General features: G+C 37.4%; 1 protein-coding gene across 1 annotated transcript; it reads right to left on the minus strand.

Moving 5' to 3' along the window:
- Positions 1-27,235, minus strand: sh3d19 (SH3 domain containing 19). Its single transcript, XM_055205456.2, has 20 exons — positions 27,001-27,235; positions 18,970-19,009; positions 14,383-14,423; positions 14,259-14,304; positions 13,657-13,789; positions 11,176-11,359; positions 10,101-11,084; positions 9,884-9,997; positions 7,344-7,432; positions 6,509-6,549; positions 6,088-6,304; positions 5,898-5,966; positions 5,611-5,754; positions 5,405-5,492; positions 4,311-4,441; positions 4,148-4,221; positions 3,185-3,411; positions 824-870; positions 532-712; positions 1-447 (listed from the first exon to the last, which is right to left on the minus strand). The coding sequence occupies exons 1-20, from the start codon at positions 27,074-27,076 to the stop codon at positions 434-436; spliced, it is 2,940 nt and encodes a 979-aa protein (XP_055061431.2). The 5' UTR covers positions 27,077-27,235; the 3' UTR covers positions 1-433.
- Between the last annotated feature and the right edge of the window lie 138 nt (positions 27,236-27,373).

A 27,373-nucleotide genomic window follows, 5' to 3' on the forward strand; every position in this document is an offset into this window, starting at 1 on the left:
TTTGGCAAAGACATTTTAATGTTTATACAGTAAAAATAGTTGATGTCAACACATGAAAGTCATGGAGGGTATATGGGTGCATAGATATACTGATAAAACAGGTTAAACAAAACATTGCTGTATAAGCCATAGAAGTGTGTTGTACAGTTTGGACACAAGGTGTCGCCCCACACCTGTTTATCAGGTTTATACAAGTGCATTCTCTGTTTACAGCTGCAATAAATATACCGGACCAAAATATTATTATAAATTCAGAAGTAACACTGACCCAACAAAAGAATATATTTTTCTATACATTGTGCTTTATAATGTAAAAGAGTGGAACATTCAATTGTGTATGTACATTAGACAAACACTCAAGCCCATAAAATAATGCGTTTCACACATCTGGCACAACACTGTTTAAGATCCTGACTGATGAATTGTTATGGTGTTATTTCCATCCACCTGTACAAACAGGAGAAAAGAACCCAATTTAAAAAAAAATTATATTAAAAAGTTCTGTAATATTTCAAAAGTAATTTTTTTTACCTGTAGCAACCTCTACAAATGCTTTAGGGAAGACACCTTCTCTGCCATTAAACCTCCCGCTCCACCATTCATCGTCTATGTGAGCTGTAACCAGGATTCGGTCTCCCTGCTGGAAGGGTAGATCATCCTCTGTCTCTGCTGTAAAGTCATAGAGAGCCACAGCCCACTCCACACCTCCAGGCTGCAGACATATCACAGTTTGGCCATATCATTAAAACATCTTATGTAGTAACAGTATGTTCTGTTTTCTATTAGAGGAATAAGGTAATGCAACAGGTGGGGAGACACATACCTCATTGGCTTTAAGTGATTTTTGTGTGTTAGATAAACCGGCCATTCCTGAAAAACAAAAACAGATGTAATCATTTATAAAAAAGTTGAACACCGTTTAATGAGAAACAAACAGAAGGGAAGATTCCACACATTACTGCTGTAATGAGAGCTGCTCACTCCCTGACTCACAAAGACACAGATGCTGACTGCTGCAGTACCACATAATGTTTATGTTATGGGGAGGAAGATTAGCATCTAAAAGTGTCTGAACTACAAACACGAGCAAATTCAGTTTATAAGTTCACTTATTATTTAATTGTTTTGTCATTTTTGTGCACACTTTAAAACAAAATAATATATTCCTTTGCCAGGAATTAGGGATGCACCGATAGGATTTTTTGGGGCCGATACCTATTCTGATACCGACAACTTCTGGCCGATGCCGATATTAAACACTTGTGTACAATACTATACAGTTGGTCTATTAGCTAGTTTATTTCTGCATCAAATTATTTTTACTGAACATGGATTGGATCTAATTAACATTCAACTGACCAACATAATAAGGGAGGCACAAATTAAGCTAAAACAAATATAATAAGACAGCATGACAACCTTCAAAGGTGGTTTTTGGTATTCAGCATTTATTTTATTAACAACATTAACTCATTTTTTACATATATTGGATTTCTTTATGCAGTTAATTAATAAACAATCGGTATCGGCCCTTTCTCGTGCTATTGCCGATGGTTTCAAATTCATCAAAAATCGGCCGATAAATATCGGCGGCCTTTACATCGGTGCATCACTACCAGAATGTAACTAATTCATTATATAATCATTATGAACAACTACATTTAAGATATTTATTGTATATTGTGTATTTTTATGTATTTATTGAATGAGTTGACTGAACTTATAACAATCATTATTATTAATCAATCATAAATCTTTCTTTAGTAAGCAACATGTGTATTTACTTACTTATTCTGGGTTGTATTATTTAATATTAGGTATGTTGATCTTTCCTGTTCCATTAATTACACTTTTGGTTTTCATGCCATTTAATATCCCAAAGAACCCTTTCCCAAAGACCATTTTGAAACAAAAAGTTTTTTTGGATGTTAAAGATTCAACCAGAAATAGTTCTTCTATGCAGTGCTTTAAGTGGGCCGGAACGCCCCGGTACTCAGTACCGCTACTTCCAAAAACAGCTCTTGAGCGTATACCACCACCTCTCTGTGCGCCCAGAACGTGCTTTTAGCGTACCGGAACGCTCATTTGCACATCTGTTTAAAAATCAGAGGTTTAATTTAATCCTTTGGCTGCGCTGCGGCTTTTCAGAGCGCCCTTAATGTACTCTTCCTAATTCGTCTCACCGAGAGCAGAGACTACATTACCCATACACCCTTGCGTTTACAAGTTAAAAGCGCATGCGTCGGCCAGTCAGTGTCAACGTGCTCTGGACTCGGGAGGTGTGTGTTTGTGTGTGAAACGCGCAACCATAGCTGCTCGGTTAAAATGAAAATACAATGAACACTTAATATGCCCTCCTTGTTTTAGACTCTGAGTAGTAAAAGAACAAGGTCAGAATCAGAGGACTCGCTGGCTGACATCCCACCAAGCCAGAATGATAGCTGCATGTCAGACGCAAGCCTTTTATTCAATACCCTTTTGTAGGTACGTGATAATCTCCGCTGTCGCGGCTGTCAGGTTTGGTTCCCCTTGACAAAATAAATGACTTTAGAGTTTCAAATGGCCAGTATTTTGTTATTCTTTAACCCATAGACATGGTCTTGGTGTCATTGTAAAGTTTTTCTCTAAGCTCTTTCTATCTAAACAACTAGTTTTAGCATTTAACCATGCTGAAAATTTTGCTCACATATCTACCTTTTGCACATTTTATTTATGTTCAAAAGCTCTACAGTAGCTCTTTCTATTTTTTCAAAATCCTTTTGCACATTTTATTTATGTTCAGTAGCTATTTCTAGCTCAAGTAAAATCCACAAACTTATAAAAGGATTTATTATTTTTTATAAGGTTGTCTGTTGACTGCTGAATATAAAACCCCTTCAATATAGGAGTGGAGTCAGCAAAAAATAAATAAAAATAAATATTGAGTACCGGCACCTCTTTTGGGCCACTTAAAGCACTGCTTCTACGGCATTGTGAAGCAGCTTTATTTTTAAGTGTGTATACTATAGGGGCATCACAAGAGAAGATGCAATACTTAAAGCTTATGAACTGAAGAATTAGTTATGGCCATAATTATGGCTTTTATCTTAAAAGTCACATACCACATACTGTAGAAACTGACCTTTAAAATCAGCATATTAGAAAACCTGGAGGGATGATACAGTTGCATTAGGAAAATCCTTACCAGGCAGTGCAATTTTGTTTGAAGCAGATTTCTGCACTGGTGTTGCAGGAAGATCCACAATCACTTCCACGAAGTTGAGGGGGAAAATGCCAACTTTGCCGTTCACTCTCCCAGAAGCCCATTCATCTTCCGCATAGTCTAGAAGCTGAATGACATCACCTTCAGAGAACGAGAGCTCATCGCTGTGCTCTCCTTCAAAATCAAACCTCGCTATGCATCTTGGCCCACTGAGGAAAACACAGGGACACAGTAGTAAAAAATGAGTGGAGCATCCTGAGACTGTACCTTTTTTTTCCCTTTTTTTGCAACATAACATTTGAATAGATCTATAAAAAAACATAGGTAGGCTATAAGGTGTAAGAGGCCAGTCACAGACAAAGTGCGTTGTTAGGCACAAAGCAGAATTCTCAGGGCCCCCTTCAGTTGTGGTTGTATTACCAATGTTGCACAAGGCACAGGTGTCTTTTTGTTTTATTAAACTAATGCTACATAATAAAACTACTATTAACACAAACAGTTATTATAATAATAAAAGAACATTTAATTTTTAAGAAAAATCCTTTATTTTTACTTTATAAGATACGTGTAAACAGTAGGCTAACAACATTGCTATGCCACAAAAATATAAATCAGCTATGGATGCTCTAACTACAAATAGGAGATTGTAGAGATTATGAAAAAACATGCTATTAACCAATCTGGACCATATCCACTTTAAAAATCCCTCCAGGCCTGTGGCCAGCTGTATCTGTTCAGACTATTCTTAGTAATCATCAAATTTTGGTCATATACTTTTCATAATCAGTTACATAAAAAGTGTATTAGTCAAATTTGAATCCTAAAAGTAAGACTTGACCCAATCTTAATTTAGCGACTTTAGCATTAGACCAGTGGCCGGTTGCTTAATTTACACCAATAGATAGCATGAGGATTTAGCAATCGAATGTTGCGAAGATGAGATACCTGATAGGCTCAGGAGTCGGTTTGGGTTTTGTTTCACTGATGAATGTTGCAGGCGCAGGTGTAACAGGTTTGTTCTGAAGAACAAGATTATTGATTACGAATCAATTTCATCTGCACTAATCATAAACTTAAAGATTGGCATAATCATAGTCATAATGTTTACCAGTGGTTTGGCGTAGTTAACGGGGAAGAATCCAGTGATATTTCTGCATGTTCCCATGTACCACTCACTGTCCAGCTGTTCAACATTAGAAACCACATCACCAGCCTTCAAACCCAGCTCTCCTGGACCCTCTAAAACACACAAACATATGATTAGTACAGAAGCAGCTTTACCATCCTGACTCCATACATTTGTACACTTGGCAGATGATTTTATCCAAATTGACTTACAGTGCATCAAAGCTATATATTTATATCAGTATGTGCGTTCCGTGAGTGAGAATTAAAGACACAATCTTTCAGACCGCTAATGCAATGCTCTACCAGCTGAGCTACAGGTATAAAGATTTCAAAGTCCAATATGCATGTAATGTATGCAAATCCTTTCCAAACTATTACTACACTTAGCTTTAAATGGGCACTCCACTTTTTCTGAAAATATGCTCATTTTCCAGCTCCCCTAAACATTTGATTCTTACCATTTTGGAATCCACACAGCTGATCTCCAAGTCTGGCGGTACCGCTTTTAGCATAGCTAATCCATTGAACGCTCAATTTTTTTTATCACGCTCAAAAATAACCAAAGAGTTAAAATATTTTTCCTATTTAAAAGACTCTTCTGTAGTTACATCTTATACTAAATCTGATGGAAAATTAAAAGTTGCGATTTTCTAGGCAGATATGGCTAGGAACTTAACTCTCATTCTGGCGTATTAATCAAGTACTTTGCTGCCGTAACATGGCTGCAGCAGCCGAAAGTAGTCCCCTTAGTAACTTTCAATGACAGGGGATTATTTTCGGGCACTGCATAATATCATTGCGCCTCCTGCAGCCATGTTACGGCAGCAAAGTACTTTATTATTATGCTAGAATGAGAGTATAGTTCTTAGCCATATCTGCCTAAAATTTCAATGGATTGTGCTAAGCTATGCTAAAAGTGGTAGCGCCAGACCGGGAGATCAGCTGAATGGATTCCAAAACAGTAAGAATCAAATGAAATGTTTAGGGGAGCTGGAAAATGAGCATATTTTCAAAAAAAAAAAATGATTGAAGAAAAAGTATTAAATCATACAGAACATAACTATCTATATTTACCTGGTGTGAAGTCATACAGTGCTTGTACTTGTAAAGATCCAGTATTTTCCACCATTCCACTAAAGAACTGAGATGGAGTGTTCTTTTGCTGAAAGACATTGACAAGCAAAATAAACATGGTAACTATGTAGCACTTATGATGATGCTTCAGGGATTATACACTTACAACTACCTACATATACTGACTAAATGTCAATATTGATTACCTGTGGTGCAGGATTATAGGATAAGTTTGTTAAAGGTGTAATAATCTTCATGTGCGATGCTTGCACTGTCCCCTTAGCGTTTCCCGCTTGGCACTCAAATGTTTTGCTGTCTAATTGTTCAAGTAAGACGAGGACTTCATTTCTCTGTAGGGAATAACGGACAGAATTCCATATATTTTCAATAAGGGAAAGACAATGAAACAATACACAAAGCCAACCCTTAACTCGGGAAAGTGTGAGAGCCGTTTAAATTGTGTGTAATGGGAACGCACTGACTATTACTTCACCTGAAAAGACAGCTCTCCAATGTCTGTGCCATTGTGGTTAAACTGAGCAATACCATGGGGTATCCCTAGCTATATAAAAAAATGCATTTGTTTAGTATTTTGATTTGCCATAAAGCTATTTAGTAGTTGACAGACTAACAGGAATGGATTTACTAAGGATAAAATAATTAGTTGAATAAATGCATCTCACTGTGTATTTGTTATAAAGATGATGTCCAGGGTTGGGTCTAGGTGGCAAGGCGGGTCCTTTTTTCGAACCTCTACGGTTTTGTTGCTGAGAATGAGGTTGCTGTAGTTTTGAAGATACTTCTTGTCGCACTGAGCCGTTTTTCTGCGGAGGTGGAGGTCTTCCTGGGTTTGTTTTAGCTGGTGGTGGGCGAGCAGGCAGGACCTTTCCTCCGATGGGCCTGAGATATTAACAAAGAGTTTAAGGGTGCAGGACTAGAGATGGGTTTTCAGTACAGAAGCTCTTTATTCACTGTAACAATATCCAGGCTGATACTGCCAAGCCAACAAGCCATGAAAAGAGGCGGGCATAAAGGCGCATTAAATAGACTGAATATGGGAAACCGATACCAGAACAGCTGGGAATAAATGCTGGATTCATTTACCGTGGTGGAAGAGAGATTTCAGATGGGAGACTGAAGGAGTCCTGAAAAAAGATATTAGTGAGATTAGAAGGATCAAAGTTTGATTTCAGTTGCAATCTTTGTCATGACCTTACTCATTCAATATTAAAGATATCAATGTTATGTTATGTTTGTTTGTTTATTTATTCTTAACACCTTTCAGCATCTACTGCTCCATTCATGATGAGAACTGGTTAATCCATCCATACACAAGTTAATCCATACATACGTTGGGGAAGGGCAATTTGGCATTCCCAATTCACCTAATCTGCATGTTTATGCCCCCTGGGAGGAAATCGGAGTACCCAAGTTTACTTTCACAGAATGTACTTTACATTATGTTTCACATGTATCATATGTGGTTTACTTGTTGGTTCTCATAGTCATTTTAGATAAAAAGCAGTGTTACATAATACTGTTACCACACCACATCATATTTGTAATTCCAATGATTTTTTGAACATGCTGTGAAAATATAAATACGTCTTTAAGACTCTCTTTACATGTATTAATTCATCCTTTATAATAGTTACCATTTTAAGCTGTATGGCATGCAAAAGAAAATAATGTCTCTTTTCTTCTGTAAACTAATTGATGGTCTCTCTCTCTCTCTCTCTCTCTCTCTCTCTCTCTCTCACACTCTCTTTTATCTGTAGCAATGTTTTTCTTTTTAAATGTCACTTTGTACAATAAAAAGTCAAGAGACTGATCTTGTGTGCTATGCTGGCATTTGATAAGAGCATTCTCCCACTCTCCCACTGCTTTTGCTCAAGCCGCACAGCTGTTGCTGGGGATAAGCAGGTGTATTAGGCCTTACTTTGCGAGAGGGTTTCGCAGGTGTAGGGAGTCCACCCACAGCTTTCTGTACAGGTAAGGGAGGAGGAACATCTGTCATCTCCTCGGGGTCTGAAAAGCAAAAATCCATTCATTTAAAATGCTTACAGAGCATCATATTTGTGGAAATTTTCACACCATTTGCTCAATCCTGCTCACATTCCCACCTGTAAAAATATTTGTAGTTTGATAATGTAATAATGTTGTTTAGTTATTCTTCAGTTTGTAAAAACAAACAAAAATGCAAGTATGGTAATGTTCTCACTATGGAAGCACAGAAGTTAAGCATTACACAGAAATGAAAAAAAAAACAAGCTTTGCTTTTTTGTTTTTTAAACATCCCTAGACCTCTATTGTAAGCACAATACCATACCATATATATGTTTTTTTGTATCTTTTAATAAACTGATAAACATTATTATTGTGTTATACCATATGCTTTATTCTGATTGGTTGAGAAATGTTCCACAAGTATGCATTATTTTTCAATAAACGCACACCTGTCAAATGTCTTAAAATAACCACCAATGTCTGTTGTAACTTTTTTGCTCACCGGCCACCAAGTGGCTAGTTGTTTTCCAAAGTTACTAGCCACTCAGCATTTTTACTGGACACAATTTTGTTGTTGGTAAAATACATTTTTATGCTACCCAGTCTCATGGGGGTTTCGTGATATAGTCACGTGATTTCTTTATTCTTTTTTCGTGATAATATCACCAATTTCCGTGTTTTTTCGTGATTGTATAACGAATTCCTGTTTTCGTGTGATTATCACGTATTGGTTACTCAACTGCTTTTTCCTATTTTTAAACCATTGTCGCTTTGGTTTAGGGTTAGAATTGGTGCTTGCATTAGAATGTCACTTTATATATTGGTTTATACTATTTTTTCAGATTTATTTTTATATAATAGGACAAAACAGTTGAATAACCAATACATGATAATCACACAAAAACAGGAATTCATTATACGATCATGAAAAAACGCGGAAAATCGTGATAATATCACAAAGAAGCACAAAATTACGTGACTATATAACAAAATTTTGTGAGACTGGGCTGTTTTTATAAGGTGAGTTTGGCATCCTAAAATGACCAAAGTAGCCTACATTAATATGATGTGCGAACCTCTCCACTCACGGGTTTCCCTTGACTTCAGACAAAACTAAGACGTGTGCTATGAATTTCCAACATGATCTCATGGAAATACGCGTTATAGTCACGGAAAATTTTATCACTCTATCCGTGTCTTTGTCACGGAATTCAGCTTTTTTCCATTATTTCTTTTCCTTGTCACTCCCACGGATTTCTCGTGTCATTTTATGTATTGTTTTTTCATAGTTTTTTCCTATTTTCAAATCATTGTTGCTTAGGGTTGGGGTTAGATTTGGGGTTTGGGTTATTCTTCTGGATGTACTTTTATGTTAGGATGTACTTTTATGTATTGGTTTCAACATGTTTTCCTTCCGCTTTTAAAACTATTATCGCCTGGAGTTGGGGTAAGAGTTGGAGTTAGGATGTCTAAAAATGTAACAGAAAGTGATTCTACCCCCAACAACAATGGGAAAAAAAATGGGAAAAAACAATGAGAAAACAATACATAAAATGACACGAGAAATCCGTGGGAGTGACACAGAAAAGACATCCGTGCTCCGTCACGGAAAAAAGCTGAATTTCGTGACATGGAATTCCGTGATCAAATTTTCTGTGACTATAACACAGATTTTCATGAGATCAGGTTGGAATTTCTATCCGCTCTTGAATCTATTCAATCACTTCCATACAATTGTTTTATCTTCCCCAAAGTGTGCATGTATGTGCTCAGATTGCGTCCCATGCATTTGCAAATCCATCAACGCTCAAGCTTTCTATGGTAAATAACCCCTACTGTACGTTGCGCTGGGTGCAGGGAGTGCTCATGAGAGTTGTAGTTTCCCAGTGTCGTATTACGCATTGTTTATCATTTCGCATAACTTTTAAGAAAACCGCATTTGGCGGGTGTTAATGTCAAGCCCTGGTTGTAACCGTGGTATATGTGCGGTGATGCAATTACGTGTCTGCCTTCCAGCCTCTGTTTGTTTAATGGTCTGACTAGTTGCTAAACTGAACTCTTGAACAAATACCTCATCGAAAATAACAATTCCTATGTTATCTACGTGTTGTTTATTTTATTTGTTATATGAATAAACTGTCAGAAAACTATCGTAGGCTATCTTTGACGCAAGACCGGGAAATCGTCCGTCTTTGAACCTCTCTCACTGTACGACATAGGACCACCAATGAAGAGCCACGATCACAGAAATTGCGACGATTGTTTCACAATGGCAGTCTTTAGTCTGGGAAAGCCAATAATCGTGCAGTGTATCCAGGGCTTAAGCGGAATAATTGACTCTGGTCCTTTGAATTACAGTATTTGAATTTTTATTTAATAATTCAACGGCTCATTGTCAAATATTCTTTACGTATTTTCGCATCACATCTGGATAAAAAGCACATAAGCACTTTTAAAAGCTTTAACACTCACACTTTTCAGTTTTACTTGGGACTCTGATGACTGTGGGTCTCCTGGTCACTCCCTGAACGTTTGGTGCCATGTAACTGAATCCCCCTTGACGTGCAGGTTTAATAGGAGAGTTATCTGCAATGGATGTACAGTATACACCTGCTAAATCCACTGAAATAATTACATGAAGAGCAAGGTTTTGCATCGCATTGTGGTCCATAAAAACATTGGCACTTACTAATGGCAGCGTCCACAAAGTCATTGGTATGCATGCTCTCTGTGGACGTGGTGTTTGGCAGAAGTGCAGTAGAGTTGTGATTGTTGAAGTTGAGTAGATCTTTGCTGGGCTTGAGCGGAGATGGAAGTCCTTTGAATACTGCTTCCTCATCCTGGGAACTTACATTCTTAGCTTTGATCAATGAGGGTCGCGATGGAGGGATGGGGATTGGCCTCAACGGCAGCTGAAAGTCTGATTCATCTTTTGTATCCAAAGGTTTTTTGAAAAGCTGAGGTCTTGGTGCTGGAGTGGGTGGTATGATGACATCATTTAAGTGATTGTCCTGTGGAAACTCTTCTTCTTTGGGTTTTTTTATGGAGGGTCGTGGGGCAATGGAGGGTTTTGGTGCCAGCACAGGTGGTTTGGTTTGAGCTTTTCGAGGCCGGGGGAAAGGCGTGGTGGTTTCATCGTTCTCTACATTCTCTGCACCAAGGACACTTTCAAAGGCCTGGATCTTTGCACGAATGTTGCGGTCACTGTGAAGGGCGGTCATGTTCTCACTATGGTTCTCAGCACTTTGGCCAGTCTTCTTACATTGAATGTTAACAGGGTTGCTCAGTTCATACTGTGGTTCTGAGATATACACATCCAAGAGTTCATTCAGATAGTTGCTTGTTTGAACATTCGAGTTCTCAATAGGGGTTACAAGACCATCATCCCAGCTGTCATGTAGTTTTATCAGAGGTGGCACATTGACTTGATTAGTTGGTTTGACTGTGACACGTGGCCGGGGTACAGGTGTGGCACGTGGCCGGGGCACAGGGGGTTGAGTTGGTGTTAGATCAGTAGTGACAGGTAACACAGCTGTGCCGGGATTGGAGCAATTTTTAGCATTACTGCAGGACTGAGTGGCAATTTCGTCCTCTTTATCAGTACTAGTTTGAGTTACTTTGGGTTTAGATGGCAATAATGGACGAGGTGGTTTGTTTGGCTGCTTCGTTGAGACTGTGAACAGAAAGAACACCAAGCAGTCTTGTATTAAGTGTTGTGAATAAGGGTTTCAGATTGATTTGTGCACTTGTCAGTATGAACTAACCTCCACGTCTGTGCTGCTGGATCAGTTGCAGAGGCGTGTTGGAATCTGGACAAGTGGCATTTTCCTCTTGCCTGTCAGTCTGGGTGGCAGTAGTGGTTGTGTATGAGCGGCGTGGAAACGGTGTTGGCGTGGTGACCTGTTCCTGGGTCTTCTCCTTGATCACCTGCTCATAGGATGGTGGGAGCTGAGGCACGAGAAAAGGTAAACACTCAAACGCAAGCATCAAACCAAGCAAATTTGGGTTAAAATGTAGAAAAATTTAGTCTTCTAGCACACAGCATTGGAAAAAAATGCAACTGTTCTGGATTAGTATAAAAAACCATATGAATGATTTGACATTTTCTTGTACTGCATGTTTATGTGCCAGTTAATATTATAGCACTTTTTAACTTTTAAATGACACTCCAATTTAATAAAAAAAAGGCTAATTTCCAGCTCCCCTAGAGTTAAACATTTGATTTTTCCGGTTTTGGAATCCATTCAGCTGATCTCCGGTTTTGGCTGTACCACTTTTAGCATAGCTTAGCATAATCCATTGAATCTAATTAGACCATTAGCATTGTGCTAAAAATGCTAATGGTCTAATTTCCGATAGCAGGGGACTATTTTCGGGCATTGCGTAATATCATCATTAGACTAATAATCTAAACCATGTCTAGGATACAACCACTTTAGCCTGGATTCACAGGCAGGGTTACAACTGTCTAAAGTAGAAAGTGTTATTTTTTTTACTTTATTTATAGTTGTTTATGAAAACGTTAGTCACTAGGGATGGGCGGATCGATCCTGCCTTTGTATCAAAAGGATCGATTCTCAAGTAGAAGTATCGATTCTATTTGTTTGTTGTTTTTTTTTAACAAGTGATTTTAGAATTTTTAGTAATAGTTGGACACCGTTTTGTATATACAGTAAATACACTTAAATCGTAATGTCAGTGGGAACTATATCTTCTTCCGCTATATTACTACGTTCGCTCATTCAATCTTATCTCCTTCCGCTGTATTACAGCGTTCATTCGCTCAGTCACTCACTACCAGCACACTCAGTCAGCACAGGCAGGTTTAAAAAAGGGGTTTAAGTGCATTGTTGCAGTCAGTTAATAATGATGAAGCCTCGTGTGACATTTGTCAACAAAAAATACTCCACTGTGGTAATACCACAAATATGACAAAGCATCTAAAAGCAAAATACCTTTTACAGAGCACGAAGAAGTGCAGGCTCACAGTCATCCCTGGTTTGATCCCTGGTTTCAGGATTTAATTGTTTTATCTCAAAAACGTATAAAGGGAAGAAATGTGGTAATAGTGTTCAGTTGTCACGTCTATTTTATTTGCAGGGGCATTGCACAAGATCTCGGGCCCTATGCAAAGGCAGTCCTGATGGGCGCCCACCCCCATAATATATTCCAGACTTTTCAAGGGCCCTCTCTTTCTCTGGGGCCCTGGTAATCAGTACTGGTTTTACCCGAGGGGCAACCTTCTGATCTCTCTGATGAAGCCAATACGGAAGTGACTTAAAGGCGGAGTCCACAATGTTTGAAAAACGCTTCGGAAAAGGAGACGGGCCGACTACCAAAACACACTTATAGCCAATCAGCAGTAAGGGGCGTGTCTACTAACCGACATCCTTGCCGGGTTGCGTATGTGTGGGGCGGGTCTATCAACAGAAGGTCCAGATTCTATTGGGGTAGGGGCGTGTTTGTTTTGGTGATTTTTAAATATCAACATTGGCTTTCAAACATCATGGACTCCGCCTTTAAACTGCAATTCATCGACTGGCCGCTAGAGGCAGGCTCCAAAAGGGAGTCAATTCCCGTAGACCTCCATGTTAAAATGGCCAAATTTACAGTAGAAAATAATATGTTTGCAGCCTGGCACAAAAATAGTTTTTGGTCTGTATAGCTAAGTTTGCCCTTCATGACAACTGTGAGGGGGGTGAATTTTTTTGTAACTGCATAATTAAGGGCATGGCCACTTGAGTGAGGGGTGAACATTTTCGGATATCCGCGAGTGATGCACGATGACGCGCGGCCAAGATGGCGACGTCAGGCAACCCCTCCTTTAAGCTTCAAAAACGATCTTCAGAAACCAATGGGTGACATCACGGGCACTACGTCCATCTTTTTTTACAGTCTATGGTTTTACCCCCAGTCTGACGCCCATGTTTATTTTATATTAATAATGATGGTTATCAAAAGACCCCATAAATCACTTTAATAAACTTTAAAACATACATAAAAATATTTTATAAAAGTATTGGTATCGGCAATACTTGTCTTAAAAGTACTTTGTATCGGATCGACAAGAAAATAACTGGTATCGCCTATTAGTCACTCATGTGTTAGTGTGTCTTGTTCAAAGATAAAGTTCCATGACTTGAAAGTAAAATCCATGCAGAGCAACCATAGTAAATCGACACCTATCTAGTAGCACATCTTTGTTAATGGTGGTTGTTGAAGTATAGTGCTACAAATCACTTTACCTGAGCAGCATTCAAAATGTTCTCACTCCAAATTGGTTGTGTGGTAAATGTTGGGGATGGAAAACCTCCAGATGCTGGAAACCAGGAAGTGGGTGTCAGCGGCTCTGCTGATAGGATAGTAATCTCAGGGCGCCTGAAAACAAAAGGGCTTTATTCAGTTCTCAATAATACAGATTAAAGTATTTCACACGCATTTTATTGCACAGCTATACAGATCAGACTTGAAAATTAATCTTGCTCAAATAAATGGTCTTTAATCAGTCAGCAACTCTCCATTATGCAGTAATGGAATTTATTTAAAGGAATATTGGTGGGAAATTATCTTTAGGAACAAGAGGACTATTTATAACTTTTCTGCAGGGGAAAGTCCTAACATCTTTGCTCTGAATCTAGCATATGAGATTGATTTAATGATTCATACTGATGCTTGTGAAAAACAGTTTTGTTTGCTCTGCTTTTGTTAGGAACTCACCAACAGCATGAATCATTGCAGTTACAACATCAGAGCTATGGCTTAGCAGTTGTGGTCATGAAAGAAACATAAATTTGTCTGTTATAAATTAAAGGCCTAAAAACAACAATGCTCAAAACAATACACTTACCTTCTTTCTCTGGAGTTTTCAGTCTGTGAACGAGCTCTCGGAGATGCTGAAACATTTGATACATTTAAGCATGACATATAAACTGTATACATTTGCATGCAAAATCATAATACATCATACTTACTTCTTTTAAAAGCTGATTTGATTGAGGAAAGGGCTCCTTGACTAAATAAAAAAACACCAGATATTTTAAAAGAGCAAAATAGTCTCAATTCCTTCACTTAAAGGAACAGTATGTAAGAAATGTATATCAATTAATCATAAAATGGCCCTGATATGTCACTAGACATTAAGAAATCATTTTCATTTCAAATACTTATATCACTGACAACAGTAGTCCAGCCAGGATATTGTCATTTAAAAAGTGGAGTTGCAGCCCTCAACTGATGTTTATGTTGTCATTTTGTGTATTGGCCACCAGTTTGGCAGTTTGATTGCAGTACCAGTTTTAGCCACAAGTTTTGTGATTGCAGTACCAGTTTTGGCCACAATCCTACATACTGTTCCTTTAAATTTAAAGATATGCTGACACTGCTGTTTCTATAGCTGAAGAAGATAAATGAAAACAGCATATCGTATTTATTCCAGTAGCTTAATTGGTAGAGAAATGTGTTAGCGGCGCAAAGATCATGGGTTTTCCAGGGACCACATACTCATTAAAGAGGACATTTCACAAGACTTTCTTAAGATGTCAAATAGTTATTTCGTATCCCCAGAGTACATATGTGAAGTTCTAGCTCAAAATACCATATACATGATTTATTAAAACATGTTAAAACTTGCCACTTTGTATGTGTGAGCAAAAATGTGCTGTTTTGGGTGTCCTCTTAAATGCAACTGAGCTGATCTCTGCACTAAATGGCAGTGGCGTGGTAGGATAGTGCAGATTAAGGGGCAGCCGCAGTATTATCCCCTTCTGACATCACAAGGGGAGCCAAATTTCAATTTCACATGCTTGCGAAGAATGGTTTACCAAAACTAAGTTACTGGGTTGTTCTTTTTTACATTTTCTTGGTTGATAGAAGCACTAGGGACCCAATTATTGCCCTTAAACATGGAAAAAGTCAAAATTTTAATGATATGTCCCCTTAAAAGTTTAGCATGAATGCAATGCTGCATGCCAGCAGCATTGGAATAAAGTGTCTGCCGCGTGCATAAATGTAAAAAAGTTATGTACTTGTGATCATGGTCAGAACAACACATAAAATGAATCAATGTTCACATAAAGGATGAATTTAAATAACAATTTTTCATTTTTAAAAGAGAAAGTGGTGAGTTTCTGTATGTCAATGAGAAAATGGCAAATTGTATTGCATTATTACTTTATAAACCTTTTCTGTACACCTTTGCCCTAAATGTTTATTCTACACCTGTGCAACATTGTATAAACATCCTTATAAACAAACTATTGGTTCGGTTTTCACTGTACCACATTCGTCACTTAAGAATGTAACCAGGTCAACTGCATTCAACAGTACAATGAACTTGATCTAACAATAAATACCAGAGTATCTACAGTTGCCTTTGGCAGACAGTGCAATGAAAGACAAAGCTTGAAGTTCGGCATTCATACTGTACATTTTTAACATTGCAAATGAAGTGCATACAAAAATGTGAAGTCATCTAGTTCTTACCTTAAAATAGTAGTTTATCCATCCAACCCCAAAGCTAGAGTTTTCACTGGTTAAAGCACTTTGACCATTCGTGCCTAAGACTTTTTGCTTCCTGACTTTCCTCGTCTGCTTTCTAAAGCTTTCTGCATAGCTAAAGTGATGTGTCATACGCGCTGTGTGAGTGTGCGTGTTTGTGTGTAACGGAGAGAGAAAGAAAGAGAGACGGAGCAAAAGAAATTCAGACAACATGTTAGCAGTCTCTTAAGCATTAGCCTTAAATTAAAACCAGCTGACATGTTGGATTTACACCCTCAGTGTTTTATGCTTGTTTAAACTGTTGATGTTCAGCTAGATACAAACACAACCATCCATCAGTTCTGTCAGAGATTGATTTATGTCACAGGCCTTACACTGTTCTTTGGACATCGGATGACTGAAATAAAGTACTGTTTTAATAAATTTTACAGTATCTGTGCTACTGTATAGCTCAGTGGTAGAGCCTTACATTAGCAGTGCATGAGGTTGTGGGTTAGAACCAAGGAAACACACATACTGATAAAAATGTATGCCATGCACTGTCAATCAATTTGAATGCGTCAGCCAAATGTGTAATATAAACGTATTTGGTGCTTAAATTACGAAAAAAAAGATTTATGGTCTAAAACAAATTAGTATTGTTTAAACATTTTCTATGTTTAAGAGCGATCATTCATCTACCCCAATGCAGGGCCATCATAAAGTTTCACAGGGCCAGGTGTCAATTAAGGGCCCCTCTCCCAATAAGCAGGCTATACTAGGACTATAATTCTTTACCGGGCCTGGGCCACAGGGCCAGGTTTACCCCGCAGAGATAGACTGTATATTTATGTGATCACAGGTCTAGATTATAATATTACACTTCAAGGGTTATGTCCTGCATTTGCAATGATGATTAAAAACAGCACATTTATAATTTAAAGGGGACATATCATGAAAATTTGACTTTTCCATGTGCTATAATTGGTCCCCAGTGCTTGTATAATCCTGAAAAATGTGAAAAAGAACAACCCAGTTACTTTGTTTTGGTAAACCATTCTCTGCAAACATGTGAAAAAATAGGTAATTGAAATTTGGCTCCCCTTGTGATGTCAGAAGGGGATAATACCGCCCCTATAAAGGGACACTTCACCGATTTGCATTAAGCTTTATATCGTTAGAACCCCTGTCATGTTTTTGAATGGTCATGCATTATTCACTCAGTTTCCCCTGAGATTGGAGAAAAAAAATTTCAGTGTTGCACTTTTCTTCTTTCAATGATGTAAAAATCGCCATTTTGCGTCATTGAAAGAAGGAACTGCTGTATCTTTGTCGAGGGTGAAAGACTACAGACACTCATTCCTCATTTTTCCAAGGTGGGGACCCACTCACGCTACAGAGATATTACTGATCAGTGGGTGGGACTTACGAAAATATACAAACACAGACGAAAAAAAAACAGCCGGCATCTTTATGCTAAGCTAAGCTAACAGACGTTGTGGAGGGAGCCAGACTTCATAGCAGAAGGTAATCGATATGATATGGAAGAGGGTGATTTGCAAGCGTGATGCTCTAATCCGCTGTTCGTGGCACCTTTATGAGGCACAATACAGCAAAGAGCTAAGGCAGATGGAGGAACAGAAGCCTGAGGGGAAGGCCGGAGCCTGGTCTTTGGCTGTGTAGAGGAGCCAGGGGAAGACGTCGCAACCTTCAGCCTCTGCTGCATAGAGAAGCCCAGACTGGCTCGAGCTTGGACGGACTAATAGTGGCTGAACTCTTGCTGTGTGCTTTCTGTATAACATTTCCGCATCAGATTAGGATATGGACATTTGTTGGTGAATGGTCCCGGGCAAGAGAGGTACTTTGGGTGTGTTTGGGCATATTTATTTCACAGACGTGTTTCGGCTTACGAGCACAATCGTGGAGTATTCATATTGTGCGGTGGACGCGTTTGTGTGCATGATGCGGCATTTTCTTCTTTGGGAATATACATGTTTGGCCAAGCACTCTCAAAAATATATCAGAAACTGAATGAAGCTTCGTACCGTATATGGACAGCGGCATCCTGGATACATATTTTAAAATCCTAAACTGGAAGCGACAGCCAAAGCCTGCAGGGATACGGACGTCTGACTTTAAAGTGAGTGTTTCTATTTTCTTTGTTATACTAACGTGGCATGTATGTACACAATAGCATATCTGAGCAGTGTTCCGATTAATGGGAGTGGCTTGCAGAGCTGTGCATTGTGGTGCATTATGGGAGTTGTAGTTTTCCATACAAATGCGCACTAAAGTCACGTTCTGTCTTTTCTCAGTCAAATAGGCACAAAATTCTAAATTTACTGTATGTTACATTTCGACTACAAATATGATCCACTTTCAATAAAGATTAATGTTTCTACCTGTGAAATGGCCCTTTAATCTGCACTATACAACCACAGCACTGCTATTTAGTGCAGAGATTAGCTCATTAGCATTTAAAAAAACACACCCAAAACGGCATTTTTTGCTCACACCTACAAAGTGGCAATTTATACATGTTATAATAAATCATCTATATGGTATTTTGAGCTAGAACTTCACATACGTACTCTGGGGACACCAAAGATTTATTTGACTTCTTAAAAAAGTCTTGTGAAATGTCCCGTTTAAAGACACATGCCACCAAACCAGACAAGCATTAAATATGAATCAATGTACTATCTGACATCAGCCAAAAGACAAATGATCAAAGAGAATATGTCTGTGAAATCCACATTTAAGTCTCATAATCTAATAATACATTTTGGAGCATCAACTTTGGTTCAGTCATTGATTTTACATTCATTTCAAATCTTGACATGGCCAAAATTCAGTCGAAATTACAGACATCAAGGCAACATTTTCACATATAGGTTTACATAGAAACTTTACCATAACAGTCTCAAAAATAACTGTAGGACTTATTCAATTATCATATAAAGTAGTAAACAACAAGTATAACTCAGTCATCATTACATCATGTGCTCTGTGAGGATATTATGTTCTGTACACCTTCTTAACAATATCAACTGATTCCATGATTACAAAAGACAAGATCTTACCTTACATGTAAGTGATCTGGTTTATTTCTTTCTGAATGGTCTGCAAAATAAAAAATACAACCTATGATAAGCTTACAAATGTACTCTTTGGTTTTACTTTGTAACACAAATTTATATAGTTGCTAAATGAATCTAAATTTGGTAGGCTACAATCAGTGAAGCCACTAACATCCTCATTCACTGGGAGTGATGTTCGACTGGGTAAAGTGTGAGGTATTTTCCTGATAAACCTGTTTTAAACAGCACAGCTTTAAGGTACACCACAGTTGTTCTTAAAACCATGTTGTTCAAAACACATATCGGTCTTGTCCAACAGCACTCTCTGGAGTTTCCTGATGTTTTAAGTACCGCAGGTTGGGTCCAACAGTGAACTTCCTTTCCACATTAACACAACTGATTGGGATTTAAGCTTTGTATGTACAATATGTGTACGTGTTGTTGAATACATGATCACAATAAAGCTCTTGAAACTTTAAATCCCGTGTAACAAAAACAGCAAGGAACCAGTGTGCTTTTCAACAAAATTAAGCATTCATAGAGAATGTTTAACTTTTTCCTGGTAATATAGCTGAACTCAAAGACATGCTGTAGATCCCGTTTAAACCTGGTATTAAGGTGCGTCTCCGGTGATTTGATCACAAGCGGTCAGCAATAAATATAGATGTAAATAGGGTTCAAAACACTTTGTGTTTAGATTGTGTTTTAGATTAAAAACACAGTCAAAACCACACATGACCACATTTCATTTGTAGTGTAAACTCTGTACTTTAGCACTTTAGCAAATAGAGTCTTTGTGTGTTTTTTCTACTAACTAAGTCAACTACTAACCAGTCCCCAGACACTCCTGGGTCCTGCTCTCTCTGTCTGTGTATCTACACAGTATGTGTATTTTACCACACTGTAATAAAATGCAACAACTTGGTTTTGCAAGTCAATTCAACCTATTATTTTAAGTTTTGGCTTAAAAAACTTGACATAACTTAAAAATTCAAGTTAAAATCTTAATTTTGTTAAGTTAAAGTAACAAAAAATTGTTAATTAGACAAAATGCTGCGATTTTGCACATGAGAAAGTGAAAGACCCAGAGCAATCTGGTTAAATCAGATCAATTCTATCACTGCATGTCACAATAACAAGGCACATACATTATGTTGCTAATAATACACATTTACCTGTAAACTAAGACACATGCTTATCAAACATACACTTGATACACTTGTCTGAAAGTATACACCTACCTGCTATTTGCAGAGAACACAACAAGGGTTTTACTTTGTGACTTCCCAAACCTTTGATTCAAATACACTGAGAGGAAACGTAACTCCCAATAAACGTGACGTCCCTGTTTTCAAAAGGTATGTTGACACAGCCTGTGTGCTGTGCAGGAATGTTGCCGAACAGGAAGTAATTCACTTTTTACATTGAATCAAAAATAATAGGAACATTTTTCCTAAATCATATTTTTCCCCTCTGCTTAAAACTAGAGGATACCTGTACATAACTTTATATATGCCTGTATATTGTGTAAACAGTTCAATAATTGTATTTTCTTTTCTCTTCTACTTTGTCAGGAAGATATCGCTGTTGCGTGCTGATCTAGGACCAGCTCTTCCTGGAAACAATAATCTTGAAGCCACAACACTTAAAGGTGCAAAACAGGCCTAGGTTCAGTATAAAAAGAAAGCTGGTTCCAATCCCACCTTTTTTTTGCTGTAGCATGAAATCTTAACCGATTTTGATAACTTTGGTGTTGTTTTATTCTGCAAAAAATTGATCAAATTCAGATTTAATACATGTAGGTTTTGTGTGTTTTACTGTTTCTAAAAGTAACTTTATTGAAAAAATCCCATAAAAAATATAGCAATATAATTTGGTATTTGTTCGAATAAATAATAAAGCTTAAGCTTTAAGCTTTTTTTAAAGGACCCGACCTGAGACAAACTCAACAAAATTAGACTCAAGTCCGACCCGACCCAGTGGCATTTTTTTAAACCCGACTGGACCCGAATGTAAACGGCCCTGACGTGTGTGGAGTCCGCACCCCTATACGCACCAGTCAGACAGAAAGAAACCCCGGTGGCCTCGCAACCATACCAATTTGGCCCGCCGCTCCATTTATTTTCATTTTTTATCTGATGACGACACCAAGGTTACCACTACAGTAAGCATTCAAAATTGATCACAGGTCTGGCTCAACGAAAGTTAACCTAAAGCTAGCCACACAATGTCGCAAGCGCTCTTGGCAAACAGAGATGGGTTTAAAAAAAGGAATTGATGCACACAGGCAAGATAGTTTGGGTCTTCTTTGGTTATTTTGGAAAAACACATTCATTTTAAGTTACCCGAGGCCTCTAATATTATACCCGACCCGTGAGAAAAGTTCAACTTACGCAAATGATGAGCGACTTTCAGAACCAAATACCAAAGGTAGTAAACCAGTGGAGTTCACATCTTGCTACTCTCGTCAGTAACTTGACAGTTTATAATTGTTACTAGGATAACCCGAATTAGGAACACCCTCCTAATAACCACTGAAGGTGTGCACGAGCATAACACCCTGATTAAAACAGATGGGCGACACATAGCAAGTAAGTTGCTGGAGTGTGCACACAGCATTAACCTTTATAAATACTAGAAAGGTTTTAAGATATTAACTAATTTAAAAAATTTTATAGTAGCATCAATGCTGGACCTTTTGAAATGTAAAATACCTTACAAACTTAACTGAACATTTCAGCATTTGTTTATATAGTATGCAAAAAAACATTCATATAAAACTAGTTTTTTATATAATACAACCCTGTACGTAGTCACATAATTTCGTGAGTGTTATCCTTGACACTGACACGTTTTTCCGTGAACATGTCACGTACTGTGAATGTGTCACTGTCACGTTGTTACTGTTTTGTCCTATTTTCAAACCCATGACGCTTCGGTTTAGGGTTAGATTTGGTGTTTGCGTTAGGATATCACTTTAAGTATTGGTTTATACCTTTTTTAATTATTTATTTTTTATAATTTTTGATTTTTAAAAAATTGTCGCCTGGCATTAGGGTTAGAGTTTGTTTAGATAAGGATGTAATTTTATGTCAATCTAACCCTAAACCGAAGCGACAATGGTAAGAAAATAGGACAAAACAGTTGAGTAAATACGTGACAGTGACACGTTCACAGAAATACGTGACATGTTCATGCAAAAAGGCGGAAAAACATGTCAGTGTCACGGAAAACACTCACGAAATTATGTGACTATAGATACGTAATTTCGTGATAATGGGTTGCTTTATAACCATCCAGTTAAACAATACACTAATGTAGTGATGAAATCAGAGAACCCTTTCTCAATGAAATCTGATCACAAGAGGTCACTGCTAGGAGACACATGTTAATAGCAGGTGTAAATATCATTCTGGGCACTTGAGGTTCGAACCACATAAGACAGATATGAAGACCAGGTGTAAAAGGGGCCTTACAGCAAAACAGAAAAAGTTTCAACAGCTCTTGTTCATGAGTTTATGCTGAGACATCAAAAATGAAGTTTCATATATATATATATATATATATATATACGATCTTATATTGTATTATTTCAAATGAGTTTTCTGAACATGGAGAGACATGAATTTTGTGAACATAGTTGTGTTTAGACAAGCTGGAAGGCATTATGAGCAGACTATGAGACACAATTGTGCTGACAGAGTGTCTCTGTGTTTAAAGCCTGTCTGTGCAGGCCACTCATGGGCCTATGGGCAAAACCTTTTTATATTCACCTCTCTCAGCCCTTAGACAACATGATAATAAGGCTGTACATATACTGTAATCAACATTTGAACATAAAAATATTAGTTGCGTTTGTAATTTCTTGTTTGTAAAACATAAATACTGAAATATAGTTGTGATGAACAAACAAGGCAATATAATAATAATAATAATAATAATAATAATAATAATATTGAAATGAGAAAAATAGGTAAAAAAGAGGAAATAGAATAAGAAGATGATATGTAAATAGGATAAAAATCCAAGCAAAAACAATAATAAAGGAATAATCAAGGAACCTTATTTTGGTGTATACTGTAAAAATTAAACAAAATTATTTCTCTTAAAATTAAAGGTGCAGTGTGTAAATTTTAGCGGCATCTAGTGATGATGAGGTTGCGAAATTGCAACCAACGGCTTAATCCACTGCTCACCCCTCGCTTTTAAAACACATAGAAAAGCTACGGTAGCCGCCACCGGACAAACAAGTCATCGTCGGAGACAAATTAGTAAAAAAATGTGTCTGTTAAGGGCTTCTGTAGTAAAATGGCGGCACAAAATGGTGACTTCCATGTAAGGGGACCCTCGGTGTATGTAGATAAAAAGGCCTCATTCTAAGTTAATAAACACATAACGGTTCATTATGAAAGGTATTTATACACCCTGCCCTGATAATATAGTTTTGTATATTATTTAGCATTTGTGTCAAGAAATCCTTCTAAAAATTACACACTGCACCTTTAAAGGCAAATTCAGAGATGTCAGTCCATTAAAAATAAAATTTAATTGACACTAGCGGTTGATCAAACGCTGATCAAACAATCTGTCAGTGTAATATCTTACCTTTATGCTTTTTATAGCCACTAGGCCTATATTTTACACAAAACAACTATCTTAACGTTGCTTGGGGATGGGTTAATAATTATCTATGCACACTCATGCAAAAGCACTGATACAGTGTACTCTGCAAGTGAAACCATCATGCATTAAACATTGAAACTAGCGAAGCAGTTTTATAATATGTAAAACACTAGTCAAATTAGACACACAGACATTTATTTTCCTGTTAGTTAAACAGGTCACCAACAAATAACAAATACAACAAATAAAATTATATTTCTGTTAGCCAATGCATATGATTTTGTTGGTGTGATTGTGTGTGCATGTCTATATGTGTTGAATTAAGTAATGGAAACACAAGCCTTCATGGTGAAACAAGATCGGCATTGACAATATACCTCAAAAGATGTACGGTTTATAGCTTCATAGACGTAAAAAGTAAAGAGACTGTTTGGTGGAATGATTAAATATTGTTGAGTTTATATTGAGTTATATATTTATGAACATGGGGCATTACACATTGGCAGGTGCTTTCCAGTATGACGCTATGATAACATGGTCTAACATTTTGAAGCCGGTGATCTTCTAATGAGTTCGGTAAAGCATAAAGGAATTTAAAGAGAAATCGAGTCTGGCCTGGAGGTTTGTAAGTGCTGAATAGTTGTGCCATCCAAACCCCCCTAGCAAAAACACACATACCTGTAATACAGGGATAAACCCATTAATACAAACAAAAAGCTATAGACACCATAATGCCTCAATGTTATAAACTATTTTTTATGATTACAATGTAAACTCTGATTGAAATGTAACCATAGGAGCAAAGATCATAAATCAGAACATACAGTATGAAATAGTTTGTATGACCGTGAGTATGCTGACTATCCAGACATACATTTGACACTGCACAGGTGGTTTACTTTCACACAGGCTGCAGCATGCACAACTGTTGCCTCATGTTTCCTCAGTTGTATCACCTGCTGTGTGTCAGCATAGGGGAAAGATTTAACCTGTTGTTCCCCTCTTCACAGCTGATTCAATACACATTAGGAATGCTGAAGAATAAGAGGGATTTTCCACTGCAGATCAGACCAGCGGGATTTCAACAGGAATGATAGGTCAATGGTCATAGCATGAAATTTACTATATGCAACTATAACTCATATGAGACCACAATCACGAGGTTTACACAATAGTTATAACAGTCCGCTTATGATTTTCATATAAATCAAGTGAAATCTTAATTAGTAAAATAATTATTATGCTGTATTTATTCTGTCATTAATACTCAATTAAAGGTATATAAACTATATACAAATTAATTACAGAAATAAAGAGATTAAATAAAAAAATCAGATAATATTATTTTGCGTGATTCCCTGAACCATATTTACTCTAGACAAAACTTAAAAGTGTTATTTGCAGGTAAACAGTGTTTCAACAATTCCTGGTCTCCCCAAGACATAGTCTTATATTCTGCAACTAAAAGGGCAGAGGTGTAAAATACTTAAGTAATTTTACTTGATTACTGTACTTAAGTATTATTCTGTAATCTGCCTCGACGTCTGACGTGTTTACGTTTTACATGACGCAACAGCATGACGTAACCAAAACCACCTCTGGATGTACCTTGAAACAGATTAGAAAAAAACGGATTTCATGTGTTTTTAGCCTTTCACACATTCTAAATGTGATTGGATTCCTATCGGATATGCACCAAAATCGTATTTGGACTGACAGTGGCTATGTTTACATGCACAAAATTTTGTCAATCATCCGATTGAATTTAATACAATTGAAGGTTACAACGATACAGTTTACATGCAACCTAAACATTGCAATCTGATTTAAATGTTCGTTTACATGTACATTCTATAGAATCCGAACCAAACGTCTGTGCAATTCGCGTATCAGAACCATCCCAATGGTCATTCAAAACTAGCCCAAAAGCATCCCAATGACAGCCCAAATGCCAAGAACTAATGAACAAAATCCTTTCATCTTTAACCCACAGGAAAAAAAAACTGGTGGAAACAGTTTAAACATAGCTCAAACTTGGCAACGTCTCGCTGCGGACAGCATCTCTCGTCGAGTTCCGGCTTTATCTCTGGATTAAAGTCAAAGCGGAGTTGGAGAAAGTTGTTCTTAAGAAGTTTTCAGATAGGTGATGCAAACACACTTTTCAAAAGTCACCAAGCTATTTTATTGCTTTAAGTAGCCTAATGTTTTAAAAGTACACATAAACGCGGCAGAATGTACATTGCGTGACCCCAGTAACCTTACCTTAATAATGCGTGATGCCACTGCCTTGCTATTACGTGTTTCTGTGACGAGAATCATGTCATTTAAGAGTTTAATATAAGACGTGAACTTGAGCACAAATGTTCTGCGTATGTGCACAATGTATTTTTTGCATCCGATTGAGAAAATACTATGTTTCACGCGTTTACATGCATACTTTTCTCCTGCTGATCGGATCAGAGATCGGACTACACCACCCCAATATGTTCAAAATTTGAATCCGATTGTCCTCAATCGTATTGATTAAAGTGTTTACATGAAGGCTTTTAAATAGGATTGAGCCATCAATACGATTACAAACGGATTATTTGGTTGCATGCTAACGTACCCAGTGTAAACAAGGTCTAATACACCTCTTCCTGCATCGGCTGCCTGTGAGAGGCTTGATAGAGCTTGATTTTTGAAAATCAGCTTCTGCTTAAGTTAAATTTGAGGTTTTACAACTTTGAGTAGCATGTTGCATACTGAAATTAGGTAGTACACTCTAAAAACAAACGGTGCTAAATAGCACCAAAAGTTGTTCACTGGCTCGTAATCATAGGGAAACCATTTTAAGTGCTATATAGCACCTACCTGTGTAGCACCTGTGTAGACCCATATTGTTGTATATAGAACCATATCTGGTGCTAGCATGGTGCTATACACACCCGGATGGTTCTTCATAGGTGCTTTATAGGGTGTAGTCTAAATAAATACAAGTAAATACAAATAGCTGTAAAGCAGGATAAAACCATGTATGTGGTTCATTCACTTCATGTTTTTAGAGATTAAAAGATTAAACAAGAATCTCTAGTTTTCATTCTTCCCGTTACTTTTACTTTTTTAATACTCAAGTACAATTTTAATGTGGTACTTTTTTACTTTTACTTAAGCATGATTCTGGCCAGATACTTTTAATTGAGTACACTCAGTACTTGTATTTTTACTTAAGTAACATTTTTGAGTAGGCTACTTTTTACACCTCTGTAAAACGGTAGGCTTTTTTTATATGTATAACCATTTAAAATTATTTTAAAAATCATGTATTGGTTAACAAAAACTGCATTTTACTGTAAATATGTCACCCAAATGTCCAAGAGTACTTAATCCCTAAAGTTCACTAAAGTTTGAAGTGTCTGGAAAAAATCTTACCGATTGAATCTCTTATCCTCGGAGTGCTAACATTTGGACAATCTTCAGCTCCATCCTGGTGTCGGGCTTCAGCCATGCGTATAAAAAGTATATGTCCTAGAAGATAAATAAAATAAAAACTGATGCCAACTGCACAACACTGTACAAAAGCTGATGCCGGTTCTGTTTTAATATGATATAAAGCACGAGGTCAGGCTGTTTGTGTCACAAGTCAGCGCTGATCTCTCTCTCTCTCTCTCTCTCTCTCTCTCTCTCTCTCTCTCTCTCTCTCTGTGTGTGTGTGTGTGTGTGTGTGTGGAGCAAGCGCAATTTCATAAAAGGTGCACACGCGCCCTCTGTACATCAATTGTACGGTAGAGGGCGGGACAGACTA

Source organism: Misgurnus anguillicaudatus, chromosome 3 (assembly GCF_027580225.2).
Source record: "Misgurnus anguillicaudatus chromosome 3, ASM2758022v2, whole genome shotgun sequence".
Lineage (NCBI taxonomy): Eukaryota > Metazoa > Chordata > Actinopteri > Cypriniformes > Cobitidae > Misgurnus > Misgurnus anguillicaudatus.

What these genes read in the sequence shown, in the direction of transcription:
- sh3d19 (XM_055205456.2), bottom strand. Translation starts at nt 27,076, where the DNA reads ATGGCTGAAGCCCGACACCAGGATGGAGCTGAAGATTGTCCAAATGTT. An exon ending in CTGCGAAACCCTCTCGCAAA is followed by an intron (nt 6,550 to 7,343) that starts GTAAGGCCTAAT and finishes ATCTTTTTTCAG; the next exon opens with GACTCCTTCAGTCTCCCATC. An exon ending in AATCACTTAAAGCCAATGAG is followed by an intron (nt 713 to 823) that starts GTATGTGTCTCC and finishes ATATGTCTGCAG; the next exon opens with CCTGGAGGTGTGGAGTGGGC.